Below are 27,601 nucleotides of genomic sequence, written 5' to 3'. Positions count from 1 at the left end.
GATCTGTCTCACTCTTTCAGCATTCCTCATATTTACGCACCTGATGGCATTAGTTTTGGCTAGTGGCAACTCCCAAAATGACAGGTTGTCCCGTTCTGCTGAAACCATTGTTGATTTTAAGCATGGATCGTTTTCGTGACCTTTTTCGTATGACTAAAAATATTACTCCACCATAATAAGCTTTCTGCCAAACTGAGAACCACTCTGAAGCACTTATAGCCCAGTCGGGATAGCATTTGACCTTGCATTAGGAGCTGCCCCAAATTTTATTTGTCTAATCTTTAGGGAGGGTCAATATTAGTATAAATTTAAAATCTCGACTGAATTCCGCCGTTGCGTTAGCCGCCATCTTGATTTTAAACGAGAACCGTTTTTGCTCAATATCTCCGCAATTTTCAATTTTTGACAAAAAGTGTTGAAACTGAAATTGTTGAAAATGCGATTTTCTATAATTTCATATATTATAATTTTTTTCGTGCGGTCGATATTTTCCGAGTTATGAGGGGAAAATAGTGAATATAATTATTGAATTATTGAATTATCTCGTTTATTATTAGTTTTACAACAAATATATACCTATGCAAAAATGAAGAAAATTAAATTTTGTACAATTATGATGCCATACATTTTTTTGATAAAATCAATATTTAAGGTATGTGGTAAAGGTGCGAGCGTAAGACCTGAATGATTTTGTAGCAATTGTTTTTGTTCAATATCTCCTCCATTTTCAAATTTTTGGACAAAAGTGTAAGAACTGAAATTGTTGCAATTACGATTTACTACAATTTTTCGAGAGAACCAGTGGCGGGTCTACAAGGGGGGAGGGGATGGGAAAATTCCCCACACAGGTTCCAAAATTTAAAAAAAAATTGTTGAAACATCACGATATATTAGCTGACATAAAACTTAAAACATTGACAGACAAATTCAACCAATAAAACCCGCTAGTTAATAAAATTAAGTGAACTTAATGTATATAATGTCTTTTTATGTCTTTTATATATTTAGTTTGGTTGATGTTTCATTAGAAGTTTCAAAAATTGTATAAAATATAATTCTCTTTATTTTTGTTTATGTACAGTTATGTCGTTAAAGTTATTAATAAATGAGACAATTCAATAATTATGCTTTCCCTCCGCTTCCATTGTTTTCCCCCTTAACTCGGAGAATATTGATCGTATAAAAAAATTGTGCCAAAGAAATTGTAGGAAATTGCATTTCCAACAATTTTCTTTCTCACCATTTATGTCGAAAAGTTGAAAATGGCGGAGATATTAAGCAACAACAGTTCTCATTTAAAATCAATTTGGCGGCTAATGCAACCGCGGAATTCAGTCGAGATTTTAAATTTACACTAATATTGATCTCTCCTAAAGGATATAATTATAAAATTTGGGGCAGCTCGGAAACAAAATTAAATTCAATAATTATGCTCCCCCCACCACTTTTTACTATTTTCTCATGTAACTCGGAAAATATCAACCGCATGAAAAAAATTGTTAAAAAGAAATTGTAGGAAATTATATTTTCAACAATTTTAGTTGACAATGGCGTAGATATTGAACAAAAACAATTGCTATAAAATCAATCCGGTCTTACGCTCGCGCCATTACCGCATACGTACTACCTTAAATATTAATTTTAGCAAAAAAATGAAAGAAACCAAAATTGTGTAGAATTTAATTCTCTTCATTTTTGTGTAGGTACATATTTGTTGTAAAACTAATAATAAACGCGATAATTCAATAATTCAATAATTATGCTCCAACTCTCACAATTTTCCCCTCATAACTCGGAAAATATCGACCGCACGAAAAAAATTATAATAAATAAAATTATAGAAAATTGCATTTTCAACAATTTCAGTTTTTACACTTTTTGTCAAAAAATTGAAAATGGCGGAGATATTGAGCAAAAACGGTTCTCGTTTAAAATCAAGATGGCGGCTAACGCAACGGTGGAATCCAGTTGAGATTTTAAATTTATACTAATATTGACCCTCCCTAAAGATTAGAAAAATAAAATTTGGGGCAGCTCCTAATGCAAGGTTAGGCCTGATATTCGTCTAACCCGACTGGACTATTAACATTATCAGGACATTTACATATTTTTTGCACGGTTGATCATTTTTGACTGTTTACCGTGACAGATTTTACGTCAGTAGGTGACATTTACTAGCAACTCGACAGTAAGTAATCCAACTCGACGGTAAGTACTCCAACTCGACGGTAAGTAATTCACTTACCGTCGAGTTAAAAAATCTCTTAATTTTAATTTATTTTTTGAAAGAATAAAGAAAACTAACGAATTATTTATTAATATTGAAACTTATGGTACAATTTGTTAAATTATTTATGAACTAGAAATTCTTCATCCGGTGCTTCCATCAGAAATTTTTCAAATTGCTCCCGTGTAAAAATGCTCGCTTTCTTAGGCCTATAGCCAACATTTTTCCTCTTCAAATACGCGATCAAAGTTGAAAACTTGGAAATATCAATGCCATCATAAAGAAAAACGGTGGATTTAATCATTGAATATCCTGCCCAGAGGCTTCCAGGAGCTTTCAACTGCATGTCTTTGAACGAAATATGCCAATAGAGTCTTTTCTTCGATTCCTAAATTCTTGCCTTCGCACCATTTTTTAAAACTTTGGTAGGTATTTTGATAACGGATTTTGGATTTTTCGGGAATAATTGCGGAACACCCTTCTTCCCAAGCCCGTTCAATCTCTTCAAATTTACTTTCGCTCATATTTTAATTTATAATAATCAAAATTGTACTTAGACAAGGCGGAAAAATTTGCGGCGGGTTTGTTGGGAAAAATATTCCCATGAGATATTTTTCCCAGAATAAGGGTCAAGAAGTCGCCCTTGCGAAAAGTGGGACAATTTTTTTTTTAACAATTTTTTTTAATCAAATTGCAAAAATCAATATTTTTGGCCCGGACTAATTTTTTTTAGGTTTTTTGAACCATTCTGGACAAAAAAGGTCTCCTATAATTTTTCTCTAAAGTTGATCTTTTTCGAGTTATAAGCAATTTAAAATTTGAAAAACGCGAAAATGGCAATTTTTAAGACTTAATAACTCGGTTAAAAATTATTATTATGAAAGTCTGAAAGTGGCTAAATCAAAGTTTAAAGTCGCCGCTACATGATCCTGAAGAAATCTGTATGATTAATTTACTACTAAGCTGTTATTTTTATTTAATAACAATGAGCGGTTAGATCGTATTGACGCCGCTATAAATGTGAGTGCGAGTAAGATGCACAATTGGACTGCTGGAATGGCTTCTCTTTCGCACTTAGAATTTACAGCGGCCGCACACGTGCATGGCGCTTATTATTATTACTTAAATATAACAGCTTAGTAATAAAATAATGACAAAAATTTCTTCAGAATCTTGTAGGGGGGGCTTTAAACTTTGTTTAGTCATATATTGACTTATATAATAATAACTTTTAACCGAGTTATTAAGCCTTGAAAATTGCCATTTTTCGTTTTTTTCAATTTTAAATTGCTTATTAGTCGAAAACGATCAACTTTAGAGAAAAATTATAAGAGACCTTTTTTGTCCAAAATGGTCAAAAAAATTAAAGAAAAAATTCGACAAAAATTGCTCGGACCAAAAATATTGATTCTTGCAATTTGATTAAAAAAAATTGTTAAAAAAAATTGGCAAACTTTTCACGTGGGCGACTTCTTGAACCTTATTCTGGGATATCTCACGAATGTGATTATGCAAAAAAATCTCATGGGAATATTTTTCCCTTCGAACCCGCCGTTTTCGCCTTGTCTAACTTAAAATTATTGACAACTAAATAAAAACTCAATTCTCCATTGTTGTTATGCACCCTAGTTACTACCTAACAACCAAAGTATCTATCTTGATAAAATGAACGAAACTAGTCAATATGACGAAAATGTTTAATTTTATAATTTATAATGGTATCAATCGTGCAAAAAACGTTATAAGCATGTCGAACGTTAAGGGTAACCGATCTCAGACAATAATTGGAGTCGTCGCTCCGCTCCTTCTCCAAACAATTGTCTTCGATCGGTATAAAACCCTTACCGTTCTCCATACTTAATATACTATATAACGACGTTCGGAAACCACTTAGTACGTCTCGGCGCCTGACACATACAAATTTGAGGCATACTACTACAGGGACTGCATAGCTACACTGATGAAGCATAAGATGCAGAAATAGCTATCTGTAGATGGTGATCCAATACTGAATCAAATTAAAACCAAACTGCCTTTCCCCCTTGTTGTTCTTTACTCAGATTTTTGAGTACTCGAAACTGTCTTTCGTCACTTTTTCCTAGACGAAAAGGGAGTAGATACGTGACCATTGTCCTTTCTACTTTCTTCTATATTCGTCGTCTCCGTACTTATAAAGCCGGAGATTCACGATGTAATCAGAAAGCAGTTTCTTTCGACGAAAAGTCTTGGATTTAAAATATTGTTTATTATTTTATTCCAATTATTTTAATTGTTTTATTACAGTAAACTTTGCATCTGGGTCTTTTCGTCGTCTTCCTAGTTTTACTAGAGATGTTGCTGTTTTGCGTCTCAAATGTGGAATTACTGCATCACGGTGATTTCCCTTAAAAAGGCAGAATTGTTGATTTTTTTTCAGAGTTGGGACTGCATAGCTACACTGATGAAGCATAAGATGCAGAAATAGCTATCTTTAGATGGTGGTCCAACTCTGAATCAAATTAAAACAAAGCTGCCTTTCCCCCTTGAGGCATACTAATTTCAGTACTGTTTATTTTGCCGCATACCGTATTAATATAGCTTAGATTACTATTATTAGAGCTATTAGCCACGAAAATTATTAATGAGTGCGTTCTAGCGCCTCTCGGCCATTGCAAGATATGGTCAGCAAGTTCTCTGGTATAGATTTGACAGTAGTATAGTATCCCTTGACTAGTACATGTCCAGTAAGGAAGCCTGGTATAAGTTGGAGCTGATAACTGCTTGTTTGTCACGGAAGTTCAGCAGTATTAGCAAATTGATATTGTATTACAGTCTGATATATGTATGCTTTACCATGAGTATAACCGAATATATTGTTCTAGTAAGTTATATCGCCTTTAGATCCAGGCTTTCTCCAGTACCGTATAACGAGCCTGTCTACAATTTCTTTTCCTTGCATCAAATTTTCCTGGAACTATAAATCATTATATTGAGCTTAATATCTTACCATGTGTCTAGTCATAGTGGTATCAGTTTTGTCGCAGATTCAGGAAAGTGCGTCTTGAAAAGTTCTTTCATAGTCTCTTCAACATTCTGAGTGTAATTACCTGACTTCGTTTGAAGCAGCGGAATAGTTATCTGGGTAACTTCATGAAGCCTTGGCATTTGTGCAGTCTGTTCTACCTTCTTGCAATGCCTTGCCTACTATTTTTGCCCTACTTAGTTTATTATTAATCGCTCCACTCATTTGCCATTCCATAAGGGTATTTTCTTTTCCAAACTCTTCACTATATGAGGACAGCTTATTACAGCCTCTTAAAATTGTTCGGCGGCCATGTATAGATCCAATGTATTCCTTATCATCCCTTTGAGTCTGCGTGATATGCTTGATATCTCAAATACAACCAATTCAAATGCAAGAAGGTATCAAAATGTATCTGCTCGCTGACAACATGCTAAACCTTTGCTGAAATCTTTCATTCTGGTTTCAGGTACCTGAACCGATGAGTTTGATTACTCAGCACTCTACACCTACACTGTCATTCCTCGCGCGGAAAACCAATATTAAAATAGCCATTGTCCACCTTCCGCTCGTAGACAATCGGCTCGAGAATCTGAATATAAATGAATTGACTGACTATGACTGAATTTCCTTAACGGGAAAGCGCAAAATGTCGCCTGTCAAAATTTTCAATGTACACTCCTAGCCAAAAAAATCGGGACACCTTAAAAATGGGTCATTTTTGATCTCTCGAATATCCTAAACCTGTTGTCCGATTTTAGCGATTTTTTTAATATGTTATAATCATATTCTCTAAAAATATGAATGTAGTAATTGTTTGCGCCAATATGAATATATATTTCATTTATTTTAATTCGGGAACGTCTTGGCAACACAGTTCTAAGTAAGCATAATCTTTTGTCCTTTATGTTAAGTCAGTCAGTCGTTAACAGACATACCGTCGGAATGTATAGTACACTTTGACAATTTTAATTTGATTTTGTGTGTGTTTTCCGTGAGACAAATTGACGATACCAGACAACATATTTTCGGTAAGTTCCCTTCTTTTATCCCATCCTTCATTTTCCTTAATGCCACCGAAAATAGTGCTTCAACATTTAACAACACGAAGAAAATCTTAGAAAATCTCGGTAAGTTATTATTATTAAATTTTTTCCATTTGGTTTGCTAAAAGCCAAAACATAATTGGTCAATTTCGAGCTCGGATATTCAGCGTAGGTTTACAGTTTGCTTTGCTTAGTTTTGTATTATTAAATAATAATATTCTTATTTAGAAACAAATTGTTCGGTAAAATTTAATGTCGGCACGTATCGGAAAAAAAACTCTGTGATAACTTTTTGCTGATTTTTGTATTTGTATCGTTTTTGTTTCTCGGAACAACTTGGGCTTCGGGCGTGAAAGAAGTTAGGTTTTTAAATATTTGCGGTGTTGTCAAACGTGAATATTTTTCGACTCAATCGGTTACGGAAAAATTCGGATGTATGAATAAAAATTATTTTGTAAACAAATACTAAATTTGATTCACGGTTCTAAACAAAATAAAGAGTTTGCATAATAACTGCCCGGAAGGCTTGTTTTTTAACAAATCTCTATAATTAATTAATTTTATTCAAAATTTATACTCAGACCTGGTTTGTTATATGCTACAGTTTTCTTAAAGTAGACTTTGTTTTTTTTCTGATTTTGCGGATTGATTTCAGTAACAATGACTACTTACGAAAGGCAATTTAAAATATTAACGGCTAAAAAAGAAACGCTTTATACAATCATTCAGACTTTACATGACTTATCGAAAAACTTAACTACGGATAACACCATTAAAAAATTCACAAACTTGTATCAGTCGATGGATTCGACAAGGACAGAAATTCTCAAAATTTTGGATGAAATCAACGCAGTCGGGTTTGACGTTGATGAAAACTATAAACCAGATTTTCAGGTGATGTCTGTTATTAACGAAATGTGTTGTGAAGCAAGGGCGGCTTATACAAAATTAAAACCAAGCACCAATATTGTAAATCCAACTTTACAGCAAAGTACACAACAACAGTGTAATGTACACAGTCTTTTGCCAAAAATCACTATTCCAGATTTCCACGGAGAACCAAAGGAATGGGAAACTTTTTATTCGATTTACAAACCATTGGTACACGATAATTTCCAGCTGACGGATGCAGATAAGGCTCGGCTTTTGGTTTCACATTTAAAGGGATCGGCCCTTAGTATTTGTGCGGGAATAGCTACTTCTGGGGATAATTATGACACGTTATGGAAAGCACTTTTAGAAAAATATCATAATAAAAGGTTGTTAGCAAACAATTATTTACAACAAATTTTTAATTTTAAATCCTTGCAATCGGAATCTGAAAAAAATCTAAACAGTTTTTTAGAAATCTTTGACGCCTCGGTTAATGCCTTAAAAAAGTTGGATGTCCCGGATTTAACGGATTTTATTTTACTTTATCATGCACTCTCAAAACTGGACAGGGAAACGGTAAAATCTTTTGAAAATCACATGCGCGGAACGGTTATTCCTACTTACACGGATTTAATTAAATTTGTTAAGGATCAAACAAAAATTTTGCATAATAGTGACTCACAAGAGGCTAGCTCCGGTGGCTATCATAAAAATAAAAATTCGAAATCATTTTTTGTAAGCCAGCATGAGAATAAAAACAATAACAGAATGCCTTTTTGTGTTTTATGTAAAAAATCGTCACATTTTTTGGGTAGGTGTGATAAATTTAAGGCTATGAATCCTACACAAAGGTACGATTTGGTAAAAAATAATAATTTATGCTTTCTGTGTTTTTCCCAGTCACATGGTGTAAGACAGTGCTTAAAAAGACCGTGTGCCCAGTGTGCCAAGAATCATCATTTTCTTTTATGCGCAGGAAAACCGGAAATAAGGGGTGCGAAGGAAAATAATCAAAATAATCAACCAAATTCTGGTGTCGGTATTCCAGAAACGGGTTCCAATAACCACAATTCGGGTTCAGTTAATTGTGCGTTTCAAAATTGTAGTTTTTTGAGTAGAAATCAGGAAAAAACGGTTCTATTAGCAACGGTAACGGTATGTGTGTTAAATAGTCCTTTACAAAATGCAACGGCGCGGTTTATTTTGGACAACGGTAGTCAGTGTAATCTTTTGACCACGGAATGTTGTAAAAAACTAGGTCTTAGATATACAAAAATTAATTCTTCGGTACAAGGTTTGGGACAAAACTCTCAGTCGGTAAGGGGAGTAACGGACATTATTATCGCTTCGCGTTTTGATCAGACTAAAAAATACGATGTTCAAGCTTTAGTTATTGATCATATTACAGATAAATTGCCAAAAACGAAATTAAATTTGCAAACTTTATCGGAATTTAAAAATTTACAATTAGCGGACGATAAGTTTTTTGAACCTAAATCAATCGATGGCATAATCGGTGCGCAGTTTTTTCCTATTCTTTTCGGCGGTAATCGGATTTTGAGTTCTTCAGGTTTAGGGGCGGCTTTAGAAACAACGTTCGGGTATGTTATTATGGGTAAGGTGGATACGGAATATTCCACTCCCATAAATTTGCTCACTTTAAGGGAAGAAACACCGATTGAACAAATTTTGACAAAATTTTGGGAATTAGAGCAGGTTCCAAAACGGGAAATTCCGGATTTAGACGCTATAGAATGTGAAAATATTTATAAAACCACGGTTTCCAGGGATATATCGGGCCGGTTTACTGTTGCATTACTTTTTAAAAGTTCACCAAAAAATTTGGGAAATTCAAGGGTTTCGGCGGAAAATCGGTTAAAAACCTTGGAAAAACGGTTAACAAAATCGGACAGCTTGCGTGCGGATTACAATAAAATTATGCAGGATTTTTTGGATCAAGGATACTTAAAATTATTGGAAAAAGAAGATTGTGACTTATCCTATTATATTAGTCATCACCCTGTAATAAAATTAGAGAGTTTAAGTACACCTATACGTATCGTATTGGATGCATCTTGCCCTTCAGACAGTGATGTCTCCTTGAATGATTTATTGCATAGCGGGCCTAAACTGCAGGCGGACATAAATATGCACTTTATTAATAAATTTTCGGCTTTTTCCAGTAGCATTGAGTTCGGATTTAAAAAAGATGTTTTTACAAATAAAATTAGTACAAGATCACTGGCGGTTTCAAAGAATATTATGGAGATTTGATCCAAACGAGGAAATAAAAACGTATGAATTTACGGTGGTTGCGTTCGGTTTAAGGTCGTCACCTTTTTTAGCGCTACGGACGGTTCAGCAATTGATAAATGAAGATGGCAAAGATTATCCTTTAGCTAAAAAATATATTTCTTCGGGGCTATATATGGATGATTTTTTAACGAGTGTTCCGGACGAAATTGAAGCTAAAGAATTATATAATCAATCGGTAAAGCTCTTCAAAGGTGGTTGTTTTGACTTAGTTAAATGGTCGACTAATTTGGACAATTTGTTATCAGAAATTCCGCTGGAAAAACGTTTACAAAATTCGGTTACATTTAAATCGGAGACTAAAGTTTTAGGGATGCAATGGGATCCGCAGAGGGATGTTTTGAACTATAGGTTAACCACCCCCGATAAAAATTGTACAAAACGTAAGATTTTATCTCTTACTGCAAAATGTTATGATCCTATTGGTCTGATTGCTCCATTTATTTTGCATTTAAAGTTAATGATCAGGGAGTTATGGCAACTAAAATTGGGTTGGGATGACTCACCCCCGGATACGATTAAAAAATCATGGGAAAAGGTATGCAATGAATGGCAAGATTTTTCAAAATTTGAGGTCCCTAGACATGTAGGAGCCATGAGGGATGTTCCGATTATGATTTTGGGGTTTGCGGATGCAAGTCAAGACGGTTACGGTGGGGTAGTTTATTTAAGGGTTGTAAATTCTAGCGGTGAAGTGAGTGTGAGACTGGTTGCTGCAAAATCGAGATGTGCACCTTTAAAAAAGACCATGACCATTCCGAAGCTAGAATTATGCGCGGCTTTGTTGTTATCATCTTTGCTGAAATTAATATTTGAAAATTATAGCAAACTTACTCATATTTCACAACTAGTTGCGTATTCTGATTCGACCACGGTGGTGAGTTGGTTAACTTCGGCAAATACCAAAGATATTTTTGTAGCTAATCGAGTGCAGCAAATTAAAGAAAACCTTCCTAATATTTCATGGCAACATATTGAAGGTAAAAATAATCCCGCGGACTGCTTGTCAAGAGGGTTGACACCCTCACAATTAATAAATCATGAACTTTGGTTACAAGGTCCTAGTTGGATAAAATTACGGGAATCGGACTGGCCTTCTTCAATATTAGAATCGGATATTTCGGAGGTTAAGGTTTTGGTTATTGAGGAGGAGAAGCAGGGTGAAAAAATTCATCCCTTACTTGAATTGGTTGAACGTCATTCTAGCTGGCATAAAATTTTACGGATTACGGTTCGGGTTTTAATGTTGTTAAAATTAATTCCTGTGCAAAAATTAATTACGGCTACTGCGCTAAGAACAGCAGAATGTTATTTAATTCAGTTAATTCAGTTAAAACATTTTGAAACTGAAATAAAAATGATAAAAGAAAACAAACAATGTAAAACACAGCTTAAGAAATTACGGCCATTTTTACAAGACGGTTTACTTATGGTGGGGGGACGACTTAATAATTCATCCCTTAGTTTTTCGGGAAAACATCCACTAATTTTACCGGGAAAAGAAACGTTAGTTGAACGGATTGTTGATTTTTATCATATAATTTATATGCATACGGGGGCATATTTGCTTGAAGCTTTATTGCGTCAAAAGTATTGGATTCTTGGGGCAAGAAATCTTATAAGAAATCGGGTTTTTAAATGCAATCGTTGTTTTAGAAATAAACCGAAAATTTTGACACCGCTCATGGCAGATTTACCGGTATCGAGGGTTACTGCTACTAAACCCTTTTTACACGTAGGGGTTGACTATTTTGGGCCAATAAATATTACATTAGGTAAAAAACGTAATGCGGCGGTTCATAAATCGTATTGTTTATTAGCGGTTTGTTTAAGCACAAAAGCGGTTCATTTAGAATTGGTGAGTTCTTTAAGCACACCACATTTTATGCAAGCATTTAAAAGACTTTTAGCAAGAAGGGGCCCATGCAAGGTTTTGTATTCTGATCAGGGATCATCTTTTGTTTGTGCGAAAACGGTTTTAAGTGAAATTAATCGGTTTGCTAGTTCGGAAGAATATCAAAATGCACTGTTATGTGAATTAAATTTGAACGGTGTGGAATGGAAATTTATAAGTCCACAAAGTCCGAGTTACGGGGGTCTTTGGGAAAGTAATGTAAAGAGCGCTAAGTCGCATCTCTATAAGGTCATAGGGGATCAGTTGTTAACATATGAAGAGTTAAATACTCTATTAATTCAAATAGAGGCAATCTTAAATTCGAGACCTCTTTGTCGTCGACCAACTGATTCATCTCAAATATCGGTATTAACTCCATCACATTTTTTAAATTTAACACCGTTAGGAAGTTTGCCGGCCGACGATTTAACAGATTTAAATATAAACCGGTTAGATAGGTTCCAGTTAATCGATCGAATGGTGCAAGATTTCTGGAAAAGGTGGCGTTTGGAATATTTGACTACCTTACAAACTAGAGAAAAATGGAATATAGATTTGCCTAATGTTAAAATCGGAACGGTTGTTATTTTAAAGGTAGACAATGTACCTACACTTTGTTGGCCGTTGGCCATTGTTACTGAGGTTCATCCGGGTAAAGACGGAGTTGTTAGAAATGTTACTGTAAAAACTTCGAAAGGGACATTTACACGACCAGTTTTGAAGTTATGCCCTCTTCCGAATCAATAAATTTACAGTAATATCTTTTGTATATAGTTATAGGTATTTTTCATTAGAATTTATTTATTTTTTTTCGATTATTTTTTTTGAGTTACGGTAATTAACTCTGAAAATTTTGGTATATTAATTTATGCCTGGTCCTTTGAGTATTTATTTGGAACTAGTTTTTTTATTGTGTTTTCGGCACAAATTGCATACAGATTTGGCTGAAAAATGGGTTTTTCAGGGCGGGGGCTATGTTTGCGCCAATATGAATATATATTTCATTTATTTTAATTCGGGAACGTCTTGGCAACACAGTTCTAAGTAAGCATAATCTTCTGTCCTTTATGTTAAGTCAGTCAGTCGTTAACAGACATACGGTCGGAACGTATAGTACACTTTGACAATTTTAATTTGATTTTGTGTGTGTTTTCCGTGAGACAAATTGACGATACCAGACAACATATTTTCGGTAAGTTCCCTTCTTTTATCCCATCCTTCATTTTCCTTAATGCCACCGAAAATAGTGCTTCAACATTTAACAACACGAAGAAAATCTAAGAAAATCTCGGTAAGTTATTATTATTAAATTTTTTCCATTTGGTTTGCTAAAAGCCAAAACAGTAATATTGTTGAATGTAGTAATGTCATTGTATACCGGCTGTAACAATAAAACTGTGTTTGTAGCCTTAGCCTTTCTTAACATTTTGCTTTTTGACTCATTCATTTATGTTGGATAATGAAAAAGTTAGGTACTTTGACAACTAGCCAATAAATACACGGTGTTTCTAAATAAAAGCGACAAACTTTAAGGGGTAATTTTGCATAAAAAAAATGACCATTTGATTTATAAACATATGTCTGCAAATGCTTCGTTTTTAAATTACCGGATGTTGAATTTTTTCTTACACACTGACGATTCATTTATTGCTCTAAAACCGATTGAGATATGCAAATGAAATTTGGTGGGTTTTAAGAGGCAATTATTGCGCATTTTTTGACATACAATTATGTACTTTATATTCACCATTAGCGTGCATACGGGTCATATTACACGGTCATATTACCTGTATGCACAGGTAACCACCTCTTAAAACCTACCAAACATTGCATATCTCAACCGGTTTTAGAGCAATAAATAAATCGTCAGTTTGTAAGAAAAACTTCAACATCCTGTATCTCGGAAACGAAGAATTTACAGAGATATGTTTAAAAAGCAAACTGTCATTATTTTAGAAACACCATGTATTGAAGAACATGGCTAGTTGTCAAAGTACCTACCTGACTTTTTCATTATCCAACATAAGTGAATGAGTCAAAAAGCAGAATGTTAAGAAAGGCTAAGGCTACAATTGAGTTTTAATGTCAATATTTTTTAAATGCTAAAATTTTCCACAAGGTTTTACGAACATTCAGCAAAGAACACATTATTATTATTACACCCGGTATAAAATGACATTTACCTGTTCAGCCATACTATTACTACTTCCATATTCTTAGAGAAAAAGGCTATAACATATTAAGAAAATCACTCTAACTGGACAACAGGTTTAAGAGATTCGAGACATCAAAAATGACCCATTTTTAAGGGGTCCCGATTTTTTTGGCCAGGGGAATATTTTAAATGTATTATTTTTTTTCGAATCATGAGAAAACTAATAAATACTTTTGAAAAAGTTAAAGTCAGAATGAAAAATTATGTTATCACCGAGAGCCGACAGTCCCTTAGAATAAACAAAAAGTTTCTTTTGAATAAAATATTCGCAATTAAAAGTCACACTAAATTTTCTCTTTTATTTTCACCCCTGCAACTTATTAAAATAAACATTATATAAGTTTTCAGAGACTTTCGGCCATAAGTAAAATCTTTCATTCTACATTTAAATTTTTCAAAAATATTTATTAGTTTTCTGAGTATTCTAAAAAATGAATATATGTAAAACACATTGAATATTTTGACAGGCGACATTTTGCGCCTATGCCCTTAATAGGTTTACATATTACCTATTATATGACAACATAATATTTGTCGATGGGCTGAACAGGATTTGCAATTGATTTCATTAGTGGAGTCACTGAAGGTTTTCACCTCCGATTTCGTTGAACCTCCATCGATTTTCATGAAAATTGGTGTGTAATTAGAGGATACCTCAAGGAACAAAGGTGACATGATGCCAATATGCGCGTTTACCCTGGGGGTGGATTCCACCCCTTCTCGGCGGTGAAACTTATTTTATTAAAAATAATACCATAAGTCGATAGAGGGACAAATTATAAGCAAAATTTGTTATATAAAGTTATTAAAATAAATCAACACTTTTTGAGTTATTAAAGACCAAAGATTTTATTTTTTCGTAAAAAAATTTATGTTTTAAATCGGTTTCTCACGTATAAATCAAAAACTATAAGCTTCTACAAAAAAGTTATTATTACTGAAATTGAAGATAATAAAAAATTGAATATATTCCTCACATAAACAACTAAACTAATGTTAGTACAAAGTGAGTTATTGGCAATTGAATGTGTATTTTTTTTGACGAGTACTCAAATCTAAGTATTCAAGCTTAAATAACGGGAAAACAATGCAATGCATAACACATTTCTGCCAAACATTTGAAAAAGTACTTCAGAATACCTATTTAATGAGCTTCAGAATAAGGTAATAGCGTCAAAATTAAGCAAGTTATCATGAAAATAAAAGAACCGTTTCGAATTTTTTAGGAAAAGGTGAAAAATAAAACATACGCCATTTCCACAAAAATTAAAATTTATAGTAATCCTTAGAAGAACTTCTTGATATTAGCATAAGTAATGTTTTCGATAATTTTGACCGGTTTAGAATGCATATTTTTGAAAAAAAAAAAGATATAATTTAAAAAAAATCATAATTTTTATAGTTATTGTAATCCTCATATTCTTTTGATAATAACTCCAAAAATACTCAATATACGTAACAAATTATATATAACCAAATTTTTGTTTTTTCTATGCCAAATATTTTACCAGTTTTACTATTTCCATAGGGTAAAAAATAACCGAGATAGAAACGTTTAAATCTTAAATTTTGCTGTGGGAACCATGCAACCGGGGTCATTGAACCTTTAATTTTTAAAAAAGTAAGGGGTTTAAAAGATTAGGTTCAACGTGCTTAAATAGCACTTGGAATTAACTTTCTAACAGTTTTTAGTTGAACCTGATATCGTAAACACGAACGGAGTTATTAAAAAAAAAACAATAACATTTTTTGGAAAAATTTTTAAAAGATAAATTTTGAAAAAATGTTGGAGCATAAATTTTAACGCTATCAACATAATCGGGGGCTCATTTAATAGATATTTTTAAGTACTTTGACAAATGTTTAATAAGTTTATGTTATAAAATGCATCAATTTCCCGTTATTTCAGCTTGAATACTTAGAGTTTTTTTCTCGCCGAAAAAAAAATATATTCAATTACCTATGACTCACTTTTACTTAACATAAAAAGGTTTTTGTAGTAAGCGGTTTATTTCATTTTTTATTAGCTTCAATTTTGATAATTATAACTTTTTTGTAAAAACTTACACTTTTTGAGTTATTGATGAAAAATTGGTTAAATACATGCATTTTTCTCAAGAATAATTAAAATCTTTGATCTTTAATAACTCAAAAAGTTTTGATTTATTTTAATAACTTTATATAACAAATTTTGCTTGAAATTTGTCCCTCTATCGAAATATGGGGTTATTTTTAATAAAATAATTTTCACCCCCGAGAAGGGGTGGCATCCACCCCAAGTATAAAAGCGCAAGTTGGCACCATGTCACCTTTGTTCCTTGAGATATCCTCTAACCACTCACCAATTTTCATGCAAATCGATGGAGGTTGAACGAAATCGGAGGTAATAGCTCATATCCACCTTCAGTGACTCCACTACATGGAGAAAGTCGTGTATTGAACGCTTTCATGTATAATGTGTAGTTTTTTCACAATTTTGAAATGAATGAAAAAAGTCGCCTTTTCTATTAACCTCCTCCAGGTATTCCAGTTGAGAAATAGCGCCAATAATTTTTCAACTTTTAAATGCTTTATCTGTAGCTAATGAACATAGTTCGAAGCCAAACCTCTCCACACACACATCATAAAATATTGAATTAAATAGTTAGTATTTTGTTGAAAAAACATTCTTAGCAAAAATATAGCCTGTAAAAAATTTTAAAAAATGGTGTATATATCACGTCTCTATACCTAGTAGAAGCAGAGTTATAGCTAATGAAAAATAGGTTCATATTCGTCAAATTCCAAATGGAATAGATACTTTAACGTGAAATAACCAAAAATGAAGCAAATTTCGGGAAAACTCATTACAACTTTTTTAAAGTGTTTAAATAGCTTCATTTTAGTTTTATAAAAAAAATTCTAGCATTAAAATTAAACAAGTTACGCTCAAAATAAGGTTAGTCCCTTTTTGTTTTGGTAAAAAAATCGAGAAAATCCCCCCTAATTAGTATCTTAAATGAACTTAATCGTTACAACTTCGCAAGTTTCGTGACTCGTGTATGTATTGTTTATATGATCTTTAAAGCAAGAAACCCATTATGAACAGCCAGCACGGCACAGCCCGGCACAGCCCGGCACGGCACAGGACAGTCCAAATTCATTTGTATAGTTTTAAATGCAACGTAACCCATTATGAGCAGCCAGCCCGGCCCGGCACAGGCCAGCACGCAAACGGAACGGCCGAAATTCTCCGAGTAGAATAAAATCCGTTGGAGTCGAACGGCCTCAACGGCCAGTCGGCGCCAGTGTGTCATAATTGTTATAAAATATTATATTGTTGATTTTTTAATTGAAAGCGCGTTGTTTCTTTTGAAATAATATGGACGAACTTTTAATTGAGTGTGTCAGAAAATACCCATTTTTGTATGATGCATCGGACCCAGGTTATCACGATAGCAAGAAAAAGGACAATGCATGGGTACAAATATCCGAACATTTTGATCAATGGACAGGTACGTGCATTATCTTTTAACCATGAATTCGTTTTTTTAACATGATGCATATTCATTAAAATTGTGTAGTTTATGTCTTTTAAAAACTTTTATTTTACGATAGTTTTTAAAATATATCATAGATGACATGATGCGTTTCTAAAATAAAATTAAAACATTACATAACATTTTTCTCCTATATAAAGATGGGCTAAATTATGGAATAAATTCATTTTCTCTAAAATGGACGGCTTTGGAGAAAAATCCCGAAACACGTCGATTTTTATTTTTAAATTACAATTTTTTGGCATATGTTTCATACTAGTGACGTTATCCATCTGAGCGTGATGACGTAATCTATGATTATTTTAAATGGGAATATGGGTCGTGTGGCATCTCATTTGTGGCCAAAAAATACTTTTTTAATTAAATTAATTGACGAAAAAAGAAGAATGTATGCAATTTATTTAACTCAAAATACTTTCTAATGATGTCAGAAAATAGAAAAAAATGTTTATTTGGCAAAAAAACATTGCTTTTCGCTTAAATTAAATGTTCAAACTGTCAAGAGGTAGGTGGGAGGCTGTTTGTGATTTAATTTAAGTAAAACGAAATGTTTATTTGTGAAATAAACATTTTTTTCTATTTACTGACAGCAGTACAATGTATTTTGAGTTAAATAAATTACATACATTCTTCCTTTTTCGTCAATTAATGTCATTTAAAAATTATTGTTTTGGCCACCCTGTATAAATAATGATATTATTGTTTATATTACTGAATAGAGGATTGAACACCCTTTCAAATGAGATGCCACACAACCCCTATTCCTATTTAAAAAAATCATCGATTACATCATTAAGCTCAGATGAATGACGTCTCTAGTATGAAATACAGTGGAACCTCGATTATCCGTCAGGGCACCGGACCAAGGGTATGACGGATAATCGAGAATACGGTTAACAGAACATTAAAAAAATAAAAATCATACTGTTATGGTGACACACAGATATTAACTAATAATTTGTGTGATGTACATTTTTATTTTCGGCTTGCGATTCTAAAAATAGAACTCTAAAAGTATGGTATCATTTATCATTACCTATTTAAATTGAAATTTAATCCAGAGCCCTGAATAAGAACAAAAATTATTTACATAAAAAAATGCGGTGATGGCATAACTGCACGTGTACATTTCAATGAATTTCGTTTGGCTTATCGCAATGCTCAAACAAAATGAATTGATGACTCAATTTTTACTTGTGTATACAATATAACTTAATGGACCCTGACGGTTAACAGAGGTGACGGATAATCGAGGTTTCACTGTATATGCCAAGAAATTGTAATTTAAAAGTAAAAATCGACCTGTTTTGTTATTTTCTTCCAAAGCCGTCCATTTTAGAGAAAATGAATTTATTCGATAATTTAGCCCCTCTCTGTATATATTTTATTAATAAAAATACATTATCATTTATGGCAAATGATCATTTTTCCGGTGCCGTGCCGCGCTGGCCGTTACAAATGGGTTTTTGGACGGGCCGGCCTGTGCTGTGCCGTGCCGGGCTGTGCCGTGCTGGCCGTTCATAATGGGTTTCTTGCTTAAGTTTCATCGGTTTAAAGTCCTTATTATTGAAAGAGCTGTAGTTAAAACGGGTTGAACGAGTCTTTGATCACGAATGTATACAAATTTAGAAACACCAAATCTTAACAATTTTTGTCTAACAGAAAAACAAAAAAATACATGATATTTAGAAAAGCAATGCTGACTTTTTTGTTTTTCGAGATTTTTGGTATCTCTAAAAATTTTTAAGTTATTTTGAAAAAAAGCATATTATTTTGAAAAAATTTTACTTTAAAACTTACAGATCATATAAACACAACATAAGTAAAATAAATAATTTGTGGAGCGGTAACGATTAATTTCATTTAATTTGCTAATTAGGGAGTGGTCTTCCCGATTTTTTTTGCCAAAACAAAAGGGACCAACTTTATTTTGAGCGTAACTGGCTTAAATTTATTGCTAGAAACTTTTTGTAAAAACAGAAATAAAGCTTTTTTTAAACACTTTAAAAGGTTATTATGGGTTTTCCCCAAAAAGTGCTTAATTTTCTGGATATTTCACGCCGAAATATTCTATTTTAAATTTGGTAAATATGAATCTGTTTTTCATTGGCTATAACTCTGGTTCTACGAGATCAAGAGACCTAACGTGTACACCAATTTTTTTACTTTTTTATAGGCTATATTTTTGCTAAGAACGTTTTTTTCGACAAAATACTTATAGTCCTGTCGCCAGGGGGGGTACAACGGCCTTCTTAATTCAGATGGACTTACCCAAGTTTTTTTTATATATTTTGGCCCGTAGAACACGAATTTTTTGGGCAACAGTTGATCCGGATGTCGATAAGATTGTTATAAACAAAGAAGTTGAGGAATTACATAACAGCGATTTCTCGCAAAACAAAACATTTTTTTGTATTTTTTGGGTCATTCTAACCAAAAAATGTTCCTACAAGTTTTTTCGTAGGATGCATAGTTTTCGAGATAAACGCGGTTGAACTTTCAAAAAATCGAAAAATTGCAATTTTTGAACCCGAATAACCTTTGAATAAGAAATAAAATAGCAATTCTGCTTATCGCCTGTAAAAGTATGAGTCAAAATTATATCTGTTTTGAATATTTTCATTCCTAAAAATTTATTTTTTGATTGTTAAAAAAAGCTGTAAATACATAGTGTTTCCCGTGCCTAATACATGCGTTTTAATGCATGCTACGTAGAAATAGCCTCGCTTGCACTTTTACCTCTTCTACCTACTCGTTCGATTTTAAATGAGAAATCATTAAAAACATCACTCAAGCACTAGGTGTTTATAGCTTTTTTTAACAATAAAATAATAAATTTTTAGCAATACAAATAATTAAAACCGATATAATTTGACTTGAACTTTCAAATGCGGTAAGCAGAATTGCTATTTTATTTTTTAATCAAAAGTTAATCGGGTTCGAAAGTTGCAACTTTTCGATTTTTTGAAAGTTCAACCGCGTTTATCTCGAAAACTGTGCATCCTACGAAAAAGTTTGTAGGTACATTTTTTACTTAGAATGGCCCAAAAAATGCAAAAAAATGTTTTGCGAGAAATCGCTGTTATGTGATTCCTCAACTTCTTGGTTTATAACAATCTTATCGACATCCGGATCAACTGTTACCCAACAAATTCGTGTTCTACAGGTCAAAATCGATAAAAAAAACTTGGGTAAGTCCATCTGAATACAGGAGGCCGTTGTACCCCCCTGGCGACAGAACTATTACTTTCTGATTTATTTGCGAAAAACCGTCTAAAAATGTGGTTATTTTGTTGAAAAATAAACTTAGTTACTCGCAAATAACTCAAAAAGTGTTGACTTGGCGAAAAAGCTCTATAGAACAAAAGTTACTTAAAATTAGTCAGTTTACCCATTTCCGGATTTATCTTGGACATATATTTTTTCACCCCCAAGTGGGGGGTGAAAGTTACCCCCAGGGCAAAAGCACACATCGGCACAATATCACTTTTCTTCTTTGACATATAAGCTATAAGTACGCCAAATTTCATGTCAATCCAAGCGGTTCTTTAAAATTTAGAGCAAAAACCGTGAAAGAATGTACAATTGATTGAATGAATTGTATATTACGTAGATAAGTGACACAAACTTTGTTTAATTTTAGGTGGTTTAACGTGTTACTACCAATATTGGCGCTGTTTCAGTTCCAAAGAGGAGGATCGATAGTCGGTTTCCAAGTCGAAAACGAGTTCGCCAGTCTCTCCATAGACGATCCAGTATACCTCAATACACTCAGAAAGTTATTTATTGACAACGGTATAACCGAACTGCTATACACAGCTGATGCTCCAGATTATACCCATGGAATTATACCGGGAGTGTTGCAGACTGCTAACGTGGGAAGTATGTCACAAATTATAAATGGGATTAAAACTATGCACAAGCGACAGCCCAACAAACCAAATATGGTTATGGAGACATATACAGGTATTTGCAATTAGAAAATAATATTTAAAATAGGATTTTCAACGAAAACTTTTCGTTTATAAATTTGCAAAAGTCTGTGCGTTATTGCGTTGCCGCTCCTGCAATACTTAGAGCAGATGTATCGATGGATTCTTATGTAGTGTTGCCTTCTGAATCCAAATCTGAAAACGGCATTTCGATATATCTAACCGTCTTCGAGATAATCGACCTCAAAGTCAAAAATGTGACATCACAATCCGGTTATCTCCTACAGACGCACTAAACGTCAGCTCAAATGGTTGATTAGGAAGTAGGCTACTTTTTTTTTAATCTCGATTTGCCAAGCATAGGTTATTTATATTTGAGTTTGACACTTCGTGAATGTCAAACTACATTTTAAATTAAGTATTAATAAAACATCAATGACATTTGATAGTGAATTTAATTATTATATATAAAATAAATAAGATGTTCAAAAATACAATTTGAGCATAAATATTTTAAAAGCAATAATTTATTAACAGTTTTAAAAAGGATTATACCAGTATAAATACGGCCTCCCCTTTATGATAAATGGACTGTTCCATTTGCTATAAAATTAAAATATTATGTGTACTTATACCTAGTCGTTCCCTAAACTCGACACAACTGGCTAGTGATTGTAGAAGGTAATTTTTTTGTTTTTTGAGAATTTTGCCGAAATTGGCAAAATGACTAATTATTTATTAATAATTATTAACTATTTAGAAATTATTTTTTTGTCGAATTGGCAAAATTATTGACTAAAATCACTAGCCAGTATTGTGTCTGTGTACATCCTTCTAATGGAAAAAAATATTTGAAGATTTTTCTCAAATTATGGATACCAAGAACATTTTCATTTATAACTCTTTTATTTTTAATTTGACAAATAAAAGTTATTCTTCATAAAAAGCTCTTCTTGTTCTAAGATTTATGATGCAACCGTGTCCCAAAATTAGGGAAACGGTCGAATATTTCGCGAACTAAACATCGGATGGAAAAACTGAAAATGGGGTGGGGGTAACTTTAAAATCTTAAATGGAAACCCCTAGTTTTTCTTGCAGATTTGCATTCGTTACGTAAAAGTAAGCAACTTTTATGCAAGACATTTTTTTGAACTGTGGATAGATGGCGCTATAATTGGGAAAAACGATTTATCCTGATACCATAGGTAAATTATAGAAACGGTCTATCTCGAGAAATACACTTCCAAATAAGAAACCAAAAAACAGGTTTTTAATATTTTCGAAAACCTATCGACAAACACTAAACATGACCCTTCAACCCACCCCCTGGAGGTGGTATGGGGGGAAACTTTAAAATCTTAAATAGCAATCCCCACTTTTTATTGCAGATTCGAATTCGTCATGAAAAATTAAGCAACATTTATTCGAAACATTTTTTAAAAATGCTGATAGATGGCGCTAATAAATCGTATTTTTCCAATTAAAGCGCTATCTATCAACAATTCTAAAAAATGTTTCGAATAAATGTTGCTTAGTTTTTCATGACAAATCCGAATCTGTAATAAAAGTGGGGGTTGCTATTTAATATTTTAAAGTTACCCCCCACCCCACCTCCAGGGCGGTGGGTTGGAGGGTCATGTTTAGTGTTATTCGATAGGTTTTCGAAAAGTATTAAAAAAATTTGTTTGGTTTCTCATTTGGAAGTGTATTTCTCGAGATATTAGACCGTTTCTACAATTTACCCATGGTATCAGGATAAATCGTTTTTCCCAATTATAGCGCGATCTATCCACAGTTCGAAAAAATGTCTTGAATAAAAGTTGCTTACTTTTACGTAACGAATCCAAATCTGCAAGAAAATCTAGGGGTTTCCATTTGAGATTTTAAAGTTACCCCCACCCCACCTCCAGGGGGTGTAGTGGAGGTTGGTGTTTGGTGTCATTGGATAGATGTTTGAAAATGATTGTACACGTATTTTTCAGTTTTTCGATCCGATGTTCAGTTCGCGAAATATTCGACCGTTCCACTACTTTTGGGACACCTTGTATAAAATTTTATTAATTTTATACGAGGTATATAAAACATATGAATTTCGATCAAGAGTAAACTACCTTTATAGTTCATAACATTTAAATTAGAATGATATAATTGCACATTAAAACATAATTATTAATTTTAAACTACTTTTCATAATAGAAATTTTCCATATTATGAATTAAAATACGTAAATATACAAAGTTTTCGTTATGACAATGCTCGCATTTTCAGCTTGTTTTTTATGTAATTATGTTTATTTACAATCTACATCATTAAAAGAGTATTAAGTAAATTTGTTCCATGTTTTTGGGCATGAAGAAGAGACTTCCAATGATGTCTCATCTTATTCTATTTATGTTTAAGTTTTAAAATAGGTCCTGAGGCCAGGTTCTATGTAGTCTCCTTGTGGCAGGGCCATTATGGAATAATTCCTTTACTAACTCATTTTCATGGTGAATGGTACGCTCATTTTGTGACTCCGTGGCTCGATGGATTTCTTCTCTGATGAAAGGTATATTTAAGTCTTCGTGAAGTGTTTGATTATTTACGTACCATGGTGCATCCACTATTGATCTTAGAACTTTAGACTGAAATCTTTGGATGATATTCAGTGATGTTGACTTTGCACAGCCCCAGAGGTGTAGTCCGTAGTACCAAATAGATTTGAGAATTGCTTTGTACAGAAGAATTTTGTTTTGGATGTTGAGTTTTGATCTGCGCCCAAGGAGCTAATAATACATTTGCCGGAATTTCAAGTCTAGCTGTCTTCTTTTGGTCTGGATATGTTTCTTCCAAGTAAGACGTTGGTCAACATGGAGGCTAAGGTATTTAGCGTCTGTTACTGTTGGTATTCGTACATTTTCCATTCTTACAGGTGGGCACGTGTTGTGGCGGTTGGTAAACGTTATTTGAGATGATTTTGTTTTGTTTACTTTTGTTCGTCATTTTGTGTATCATTCACTGAGTATGTCCAGATGGTGTTGCAGGTCTTGTGAGGCTTGTATGGTATCTTAATTTACAGCTAGTATTGCTACGTCATCAGCAAAGGAAGCGATGGTAGTATTATGAGACTCTGGTATATCGGCTGTGTAGAGTGAGAAAAGCAGCGGCCCGAGAACACTACCTTGCGGAACTCCGGAGTTAATAGGACAGAGGCTGGATTGTTGGTCTTTGAATTTTACAGAGAAATATCTATTTGATAAGTAGGATTTGATTAGGAGGAAATAGTTACTATATAGTGCTAGTTTTACTTTGTAAAGCACACCTCTGTGCCAAACTTTGTCAAACGCTTGTGAGATATCGAGGAATACAACGTTGCAGTATTTCCTTTCTTCGAGAGTTTTTTATATTTCATTTTCTATTCGATGGACTTGTTGTGTAGTAGAGTGATTTTCCCAAAAAAACCAAACGGATTTTCTGGTAGTAATGTTAGGAATTCACGACCTGCGTATATTCTTTGTAGCAGCAATCTTTCAAAAACTTTGCTACCGATTGGGAGTAGGCTGATGAATCGAGAAGATGTTACTTCATTCGGCGCTTTGCCTGACTTAAGGATCATTATGATTTCTGCAAATTTCCATATTTTTGGAAAGTATGATAAGCTTAGCATGCGATTAAATATTACTGTTAGCATAATAATGGCTTTACGAGGAAGTTGTTTTAGTACTTCTGCCGAGATTAAGTCATAACCTGGAGCCTTTCGTGAGTTGAGTTTGGTTATTTCTTTCTTGACTTCTATAGGAGTAAAACTTTTGATTGGAAGGGACATTTGACATGCTGCGCTAATTAGTTCTTCCACTTCTTCATCAGTGTCTGATGGTTCGGTTTGAAATACACTCGTAAGATGTTCAGCAAAAGACGCTTTTTCTTTGTTGGAACGAGCACATTCACCATTTGGTTTATGGAGGGGAGCAATAGTTGTAAATGGTTTTTTGAGCTTCTTAGTCGCCTTACATAGCGTCTGATCATTTGCTGTAAGGTTTGTAATGTAATGTTCGAAGGTTTCGTTGTTTGCAGCTTTGATGGCTACTCCAAGTTATCTACGTAGTCTATTTTATAGAAATAGGAATGAGACAAATAATTTATCTTTTCAATAATCATCGTTGATGATTATTATAATTAAAATCTGATTATAAATGACTAATGAGCAATTTAAACTTAAGCTAAATTACTACTGTTCCTTATAATTAAGAACACTATAGTATATCTTACCTAAACTAACAAGGTAGTGCACTATACTATTATGCTCACGCGCACAAGCACTATGCTCTGCTTTTCACTATCACTCAAACTACGTCAAAAAGCTTTGCCCTCTTCAATCTCCTAGGGATTGCCTCAATATTTTCGTGCCTATGAAGTGATTTCTCATGACTTCCTGTCAGTTCCCTGTCTGTTGCTTATTCCCACAGTTTATATTCTTAGGTTCTTAAGGAGGTCAGTGTTTGCCACGTACCAAGGAACATCAACAATGTTTCTCACTATTTTGTTTTGCAATGTTTTTATTATTGTTATTATATTGGTTGATCTAGCGCAACCCCATACTGGGCATCCATAAGTTCATACAGGTCCCAATAATTGTTTGAATCATCATCATCATCAGTGGCGCTACAGCCCTATGAAAGAGCCTCGACCTTCCCAAGTCTATTACGCCAGTCAGTCCTATCCATTGCCAACCATTGCCAGTTTGCTGCGCCTATTTTTCTCCCATCCTCATCCACACCATCCTTCCATCTGAGTTTTGGCTCTACTTCCCACAGGTTGTGACATAAAGATTATTCTAGGAGGGTTGTTCTACTGTGATCTTGCTAGATGTCCTGCCCATCTTAGTCTTTCTATTCTTATAAGAGATACTAATAATTGTTTGTATAGTGGCAACTTATTAAGAATCGACAGAGTTGAGTTTCTTCCAACTAGCCAATTTTTATACCTTATATTCAGTTCTTGTTCGGTAACTATTGAGTACTTACGATATGTGATGAGAGGGCAAAAATACCCATTATCACAACTTATTATGCAAGGAAAAAATCCAACGAAAGCGAAATGTGGGAAGACGAAGAATATCCTGGCTTAAGAACTTAAGGGAATGGTTCGAATGTAGCAGTGTAGATCTATTTAGAGCGGCAGTTAACAGAGTCCACATAACCATAATGATTTCCAACCTTCGATAAAAGATGGAACTTAGAGAAGAAGAAGATTCAGTCCTTCCCTTTTTTTACATGTGAGCCTTTCAGCGTAGTTTGGCTAACTTTATACTTAAATACTTAGTAGTATCTGCATATGTGATACGTGGATATTGTTGATTATAATAACTAACTAGTATATATTGTTTTTTTGCTAAAATTAGCAGGAAAACAGATTTATCTTCATCCAGCGTCTCCAGCCTCTCATCCAGATTTTCCATTTTGTATCCATTTATCGATATGTTTAACAGCTATTTGGACCTTGTTGATTACCTCTTCACTAGTCTTTCCTACTGCTTGGATCATCAGCAAAGATGGCAACGACTCTGTTATCATCTAGTACAGGTATATCATATGAGTATAATAGGTATAGGACCGGACCCAACACACTGCCTTGTGGAATATCTGCTCTAATTTTTTTCAAGTCCGAAAAACAGTATACCTCCTTAATTTTAGTAAAACTACAATAAAACTGTAAGTACTGCTTGGGGAAAAAACTTTTAAATTTATGTATTAGACCTTCATACCAGACTTTATCGAAAGCCTGTGTAGCATCAAGTAAGACAGTTGAACAGACATCTTTTCTTCTAACGATATTTCGATAATATTTGTGATTCTGTGCACCTGGTCGATGGTTAAGTGCTTATTCCTAAACCTGAATTTTTGACTCGAAATCAGGTAGATTGGTTCATAGTTATTTTAATTCTCTTCAGAACAAGTTTCTCAAAAAGCTTAGATATCACCGGGAACAGAGATATCGGTCTGTATGTCGAAACCTAATGTACTGGGTTTCCTGGTTTAAGAATCATAATGACTCCTGTCATTATTTTATACAGTGTCCCGAAAAGATTGGTCATAATTTATACCACAGATTCTGGGGTCAAAAATAGGTCGATTGAACCTCACTTACCTATATACAATAGTGCACACAAAAAAAGTTACAACCCTTTGAAGTTACAAAATGAAAATCGTTTTTTTTTTATAATATATCGAAAACTCTTAGAGATTTTCTATTGAAAATGGACATGTGGCATTCTTATGGCAGCAACATCTTAAAAAAAAATAAAATGAAATTTGTGTACCCCATAAAAAATTTGTCGGGATTTTGTCCCCTTAACCCCCCCCCCACCCCCCAACTTTTGTGTACGTTCCAATTAAATTATTATTGTGTGCCAGTGTAACAAAAATGAAGAAAACTTCTGTTGGAGTGAAAGTAAAAAGAAAGATATACTCCAACAGAAGTAAGGAAAAAATAAATAAATAACTAATGGGACATAGATGTAGAGAGAGAGTGGGGTGTGTGTAAAGAAAAGGATGAAGTGGCTTCTACGTTGAGAAGCCGCAA

The 27,601-nt window shown here is 33.6% G+C and overlaps 2 protein-coding genes across 5 annotated transcripts in view; one reads left to right on the top strand and one right to left on the bottom strand.

Moving 5' to 3' along the window:
* Positions 1-27,601, bottom strand: part of LOC114336035 (peripheral plasma membrane protein CASK) — a 610,838-nt gene that overhangs the window by 367,620 nt on the left and 215,617 nt on the right. The window lies entirely within an intron of this gene.
* The window catches only part of LOC126879497 (beta-galactosidase-1-like protein 2), a 69,508-nt gene that overhangs the window by 16,589 nt on the left and 25,318 nt on the right, over positions 1-27,601 (top strand). For all 3 annotated transcript variants that reach the window (XM_050642547.1, XM_050642548.1, XM_050642546.1), the window contains one exon: positions 20,752-21,074. In XM_050642547.1, coding sequence (XP_050498504.1) covers positions 20,752-21,074 — 323 coding nt within the window. The remainder of the gene's footprint in view (positions 1-20,751; positions 21,075-27,601) is intronic.

The sequence above is a fragment of the Diabrotica virgifera genome, chromosome 2 (genome assembly GCF_917563875.1).
Source record: "Diabrotica virgifera virgifera chromosome 2, PGI_DIABVI_V3a".
Classification (NCBI taxonomy): domain Eukaryota; kingdom Metazoa; phylum Arthropoda; class Insecta; order Coleoptera; family Chrysomelidae; genus Diabrotica; species Diabrotica virgifera.
Note: the sequence above shows the minus strand (reverse complement) of the source record. Positions and strands in the feature narration are given on the sequence as shown.